General features: G+C 42.6%; 1 protein-coding gene and 1 non-coding gene across 2 annotated transcripts in view; both read right to left on the reverse strand.

Moving 5' to 3' along the window:
- Mic26-27 (MICOS complex subunit 26/27) overlaps positions 1–520 on the reverse strand; it is a 47149-nt gene extending 46629 nt beyond the window's left edge. The window contains exon 1 of the mRNA XM_080269182.1: positions 351–520. Within this exon, the coding sequence (XP_080125308.1) occupies positions 351–475 (125 nt within the window). The 5' untranslated portion in view covers positions 476–520. The remainder of the gene's footprint in view (positions 1–350) is intronic.
- Positions 521–3652: 3132 nt separating this feature from the next.
- Positions 3653–3771, reverse strand: LOC145395686 (5S ribosomal RNA). The gene has a single exon (XR_013896657.1). It is a non-coding gene; the product is annotated as a 5S ribosomal RNA (ribosomal RNA).
- Between the last annotated feature and the right edge of the window lie 2430 nt (positions 3772–6201).

Raw genomic sequence — 6201 nt, forward strand, 5'->3', positions numbered from 1 at the left:
TGATGGTGGTGTTGGTTATGATGATGATGGTGGTGTTGGTTATGATGATGATGATGATGATGATGAAAATGGCAGTGCTGGTGATGATGACAATGATGAAAATGATGATGAAAGTAACAAGATGGTAATGATGACAAAAATGATGATGAAAACAATGATGAGGGTTATGATGATGATGAAGACCACGACGACAATGATGATGACGATGACGATGATGATGATGTTGATGATGATGATGATGAACACGACGACGACGACAATGACAATGACGATGATTATGATGATGAAGACGACGACGACGACAATGACGATGATTATGATGATGACTCTGCTATGCCTCTGTTACTCACTCTAGCACGTCCTGTGGGTCTTCGTAGATGGGCAGATCGGAGGGTCGAATCATACGCGATGCCGTGGGTACCCCTGCCTCTTCCTTGCCTTCCTCGGCCAGCACCACAGGGGCCATAATCGGCATAGCAGCTGCCGTCGCCACCGCCACACCACACCGCCGCACCAGCTGTAATGCACACCTTGTAGTTAGTTTATCTATCTATCTATTGCCAGAAGCCATAATCCTGTAAGGGGTGGCCGTTTGTCTTTGAGTTAGTTGTTTTATATCTAGCTATTGCCAGATGCCATAATCCTGTAAGGGGTGGCCATTTGACTCTGAGTTATTTGTTTTATGGGGAGGGGCACTAACCCTCCACCAACACACTTGTTGATATGTAGGGAGCATGTATGGTTTGGTTATAAGGTTACCACCCAGCACTGTAAATGGTTTCTTGGCTTACAGGAAACTATTTGGCTTGTCACTCTATGTAAAGCCACCTGTAAAGGAAAGAAGAGCAATAAGAAGTGACAGGAAAGATGGGAGAAATAGGAAGAGAGGAGGACAGGCACAGAAAAAGAATGATAAAGGCTAAGGAAGAAGTAGGCAGCACTACACCAAGTGAGTGGATGATGGTCACCACCACCCACCACCAACAGTCAGTTTATTTGAGGGAAATGGAAGGGAGGGAGGTAGATAGGTAGGTAGGTAGGAAGGTAGGTAGGTAGGTAGGTAGGAAGGTAGGTAGGTAGGTAGGTAGGTAGGTAGGTAGGTAGGCAGGCAGGCAGGCAGGCAGACAAGCAGGCAGGCAGGCAGGTAGGTAGGTACACCCACCACAAATTGACTCAGGACCTACACACAGAACTGCTATGGGAGAGCTGTCTGTCTTTGCTTCGTGTTTCCGTCTCTACCAAGTAAATTTTTTGGGCAAGAAGTAACTGGATATGGATGTGATAGGTGATAGGAAGCATTAGGAGAAACACACTGAGGTGGTTTGGCCACGTGGAGAGGATGGAGAGTGAGAGACTGACGAGGAGAGTGTATATGAGTAAGGTGGAGGGAGGGAGAGGGACGGTGAGGCCAAGGATGAGATGGAGGGATGGAGTGGAGAGGTATATGAGAGAGGGGGATGTGAATTGGGAGCAGGGCAGTGAATTGGCAGGGGACAGAGTGACATGGAGGCGATTTGTTTGTGGCCACTGGCCACCCCGTATAAGGGTTTAAGGCGTCTGGCAATAGACAGACAGACAGAAGTAACTGGCACACCCTATAGCTAATTTATTTTTATTTTTATTATTTTTTTATCTGAGGGCCAAGGAACCATTTACAACGCTGGGTGGTAACCATATAACCAAACCATACATGCTCCCTATGTGTCAACAAGTGGGTTGGTGGAGGGTTAGTGCCCCTCCCCGTAAAACAACTAACTCAAAGTCAAATGGCCACCCCTTACAGGATTATGGCATCTGGCAATAGATAGATAGATAGATATAAAACAACTAACTCAAAGACAGATGGCCACCTCTTATAGGATTATGGCGTCTGGCAATAGATAGATAGATATTAAACAACTAACTCAAAGACAAATGGCCACCCCTTACAGGATTATGGCATCTGGCAATAGATAGATAGATAGATACAGTTTAAAATAACTAACTCGAAGACAAACGGCCACCCCTTACGGAATTATGGCGTTTGGCTATAGACAGATAGATAGAAAGATGCAGATACTTTAATATTAGACATATTATTATCATTTATTTTCCTGCTGGCTGATTTTCTACTCTGTGTTTCCATTCTCAATTACTGACATGCATCTTAACTTTCCAACCTTAATCTCAACTTCTCCCAAATCTTCATCTTTCCCACTTTTGGTAATATAAAGTTCTGATAAATTTCCAGTGAGGTTTGGCCTTGTGGAGAGGATGGAGAGTGAGAGACTGTTGAGGAGAGTGTATGTGAGTGCGATGGAGGGAAGAAGAGGGAGGGGGAGGCCAAGAATGAGATGGAGGGACGCAGTGGAGCGGTATATGAGAGAGGGGTGTGTGAGCTGGAAGCAGGGCAGTGAAATGGCGGGGGACAGGACGACATGGAGAGGGTTTGTTTGTGGCCACCCTTTACAGGATTAAGGCGTCTGGCAATAGATAGATAGATAGTAAATTTCTAGTTTCAGACAATCAATGTTATTTTGATTTTTTTCTCCAACCTAACCATACTCTTTTCACCTTAACTTGGCCCAGATTTTTGACATTTTGGAGCTTATTTCACATAGCTCAGAGACAGAATATAACAATGCTATGGCAGTAAATTTGTACCAGTTGTCAATACACCCCCAGATTGTGCAGTATATTTTTCTAGACCTAACCTAACCTGACCTACCCTAAGCTAACCTACCCTAATGTACCCTAACCTAACCTAACCTACCCTAACCAAACCTACCCTACCCTAATGTACCCTAACCTAACCTACCCTAATGTAACCAACCCTACCCTACCCTAACCTACCCTACCCTAATGTACCCTAACCTAACCTACCCTAATGTACCCTAACCTAACCTAACCTACCCTAACCTAACCTAACCTACCCTAACCTAACCTAACCTAACCTAACTTACCCTAACCTGCTGCAGTGGAATGCTTACCTTAGAGTTAGGTATCATACTATGCATTTATGGTGGTAATATCCCTGAACCGCATACTGGCAAGTTGTAAAATCTATCTATCTATCTATATATTACCAGACACCATAATCCCGCAAAGGGTGGCCATTTGACACTGAGTTAAGGTAGTTGTTTTACAGGGAGGGGCACCAACCCTCCACCAACCCACTTGTTGACACGTAGGGAGCACGTATGGTTTGGTTATATGGTTACCACCCAGCGTTCTAAATGGTTTCTTGGCTTACAGGAAACCATTTGGCTTGTCACTCAATGTAAAGCCACCTGTAAAGGAAAGCAATAATAATATCCTGATTCCTTCCCCTTAACCTAATCTTCTTTCACCTTAACTTGGCCCAAATTTTTGACCTTTTGGAGCATATTTCACATAGCTCTGTGACAGAATAAAACAATGCTATGGCTCTACACACTCTCCATGGCACTTCTTTGTGATCAGCACCATTATAGTGTTAAAATCCTGCTAAAATACAAGATGGATAGACGTAGACAGAAATTTTATGCCAACAGAGTAAAAGAAATATAATCTAACCTCCATCCATCCATTGCCTGACGCCATGTATCCCAAACGGGGTGGTCAAGGGCTTAGAGTTAATTGTTTTACACGGAGGGGCACTAATCCTCCACCAACCCCACTTGACACGTAGGGATGCCAACAGCATCTGGTGTTCCCAGGCGGTCACCCATCCAAGTACTAACCAGACCCAACGTTGCTTAACTTCGCTGATCGGACGGGAAGCGGTGTACTCAACGTGGCATGGCCGTTGGCTAATCTAATTAAACATAACCAAACTAATAATCAAATCCAACTAAACTAACCTAACGAGATTGTCCGATTTTGCAAAAACTACCAAAATTCGATAATAAAATAAACGAATTAAAAATATATTAACCATTTCTACTACGGGACTGGGCACTTTCTAACAAGAGTAGTAAATAAAAATGAAAGAAAAAATAGGCAGTAAAAATATGGGCGGGAACAAAAACTTAACAATGACCAAAAATATCGAGGTAAATTTTTAGAAGTAACCAACGTTTCCTTTTAATATTATTTTTATGGTTTCCAATGCAAAATACTGTGGTTTAATTAGTCTTGACCCTCATTTTGGGGGGAAAATACCCCTTTTGGAATTTTGAGTAAGATTTCCATAAGCAACGTTGGGTCTGGTTAGTACTTGGATGGGTGACCGCCTGGGAACACCAGATGCTGTTGGCTCGTTCTCCCTACGTGTCAAGTGGGGTTGGTGGAGGATTAGTGCCCCTCCCTGTAAAACAATTAACTCGAAGCCCTTGGCCACCCCGTTTGGGATACATGGCGTCTGGCAATGAATGAATGAAATGAATGAATTTCCAAAAGTGGGTTTATCCCCCAAAATCAAGATCAAGATTAATTAAAAACACTATTTTGCATTAAACTAAACTAACCTAACCTAACCTAACCTAACCTAGGGCCTGACATAGACCGAGTGCACACGCCTGCACCAGCCAATATGGCGCAACATTCATCCGCTACTGATTGCCAGCCTAACCTAAGCCACTATATGACTACCCCTACAAAATTTGCTCCCCCAACTCAAACTACCGTAGGCTTAAAAGGTAAGTCTTAGTTAGAATAGTTCAGGGACGTAATATAATGAAAATTGGTAAGGTTGGTTACTTCTAAAGATATACCAATATCGAAATATAAATATACATGGATTAAATTTTAAAATGCTATAAATAACAATGATGCAGTACAGGATCAGCTGATTAACATAAACAAATCCTGCCTGAAGGTCACATGAAGCCGGATGCTTAATAATGGCTACAATTTTGCACTGAGTGAGGCGTCTATTCACCCAGACTTCCATGACACTGATTTTAGGATGATCAAATGGTTGTGACATAATATAATATCAAAATAAGTCTAAAAAAATCACCAACACCTACCCTTAACGCTGCCATGGCTGCACACCGACGCCTCTCTCTATGGTAATTGGAGGGGATGCTGGTCGGCCATGATGAAGCTGCCACGGAGACATATTTCCTTCTTAAATATTAATTTAAGTTGTAATAAGCGGTTTAGGGGTTAGTTATAACTGAGATTTTTGTCTAATTAAATAAATATGTATACCTTAAGCAACAGCTGAGCATAATTATACCCTTTTATAAAATTTTAATACCAGTGAGTAGTAACATGGTGGAAAAAGACCGTCAGTATTAAAGATTCTTATTTGGAAACCTCTTCTCGGTTAATATAAATGGCAGTCCTAGAAGTGCAGTGTATTGTACAACTTGATACCACCTGCAATAGTAACTTCAGGGGATGGTGTATTTTTTGCTTGGAATCTATCTATCCATCTATCTATCTATACCCACATATCTATCTACCCACTTAATTATCTATATCGGTGATGTAAAAAAAAAAAAAAATGAAATTCTGTGGACGCTCTGGTTCAAGGATGATTCGGCGAACAGTACTCTGGCGTGTTTATGGGAGGAAGTACTGTGTGTGTGTGTGTGTGTGTGTGTGTGTGTGTAAAGGTCGGCTGTGTATGTAAAGGCTTTGTATTTGTGTATGTGGTGGCAGGGCTGGGTAAACATGGAAACAAGCCGAGACGAACACTAACAATGAATGCTAAAGGCGTGACGCGGGACTTTTGTTATTTACGTCCGTTTTTCTAAGCCTAACTCCTTCATTCCGACTATTTAAAATCTCTCTACTATTTAATTCATAACGTATTTCCCAAATATAATTCCGATTTTTTAAAATTTATTTATCACTCAGTATGACATTGTTTTGTTGTCAGTTTTTCTAAGCCTAACTTCGTCAATCCTTTTTATCTAAGAGGGGAACAAGTCAAGAGTGAGAGCAGTGGAAATGAGTTACTTGAGAGGAGCATGTGGAGTGACGTGGAGGGACAGGTTGACGAATGAAGAAGTGAAGGAACGTTGTGGGGTAGATGTGGATGTGGTTGAAAAGATTAGGAGAAATACACTGAGGTGGTTTGGACATGTGGAGAGGATGGAGAATGAAAGACTGACTAAGAGGGTGTATGTAGGTGAGGTGGAGGGAGGGAGAGGGAGGGGTAGACCGAGGATGAGGTGGAGGGATGGAGTTGAGAGGTATATGAGGGAGGGGGGGGTGAGTTGGGGGGAGGGGAGTCAAATGGTGGGTGACAGAGTGACTTGGAGGCGTTTTGTCTGCGGCCACCCTTTG

The sequence above is a fragment of the Coenobita brevimanus genome, chromosome 32 (assembly GCF_032717465.1).
Source record: "Coenobita brevimanus isolate Jiangsu-jjx chromosome 32, ASM3271746v2, whole genome shotgun sequence".
Classification (NCBI taxonomy): domain Eukaryota; kingdom Metazoa; phylum Arthropoda; class Malacostraca; order Decapoda; family Coenobitidae; genus Coenobita; species Coenobita brevimanus.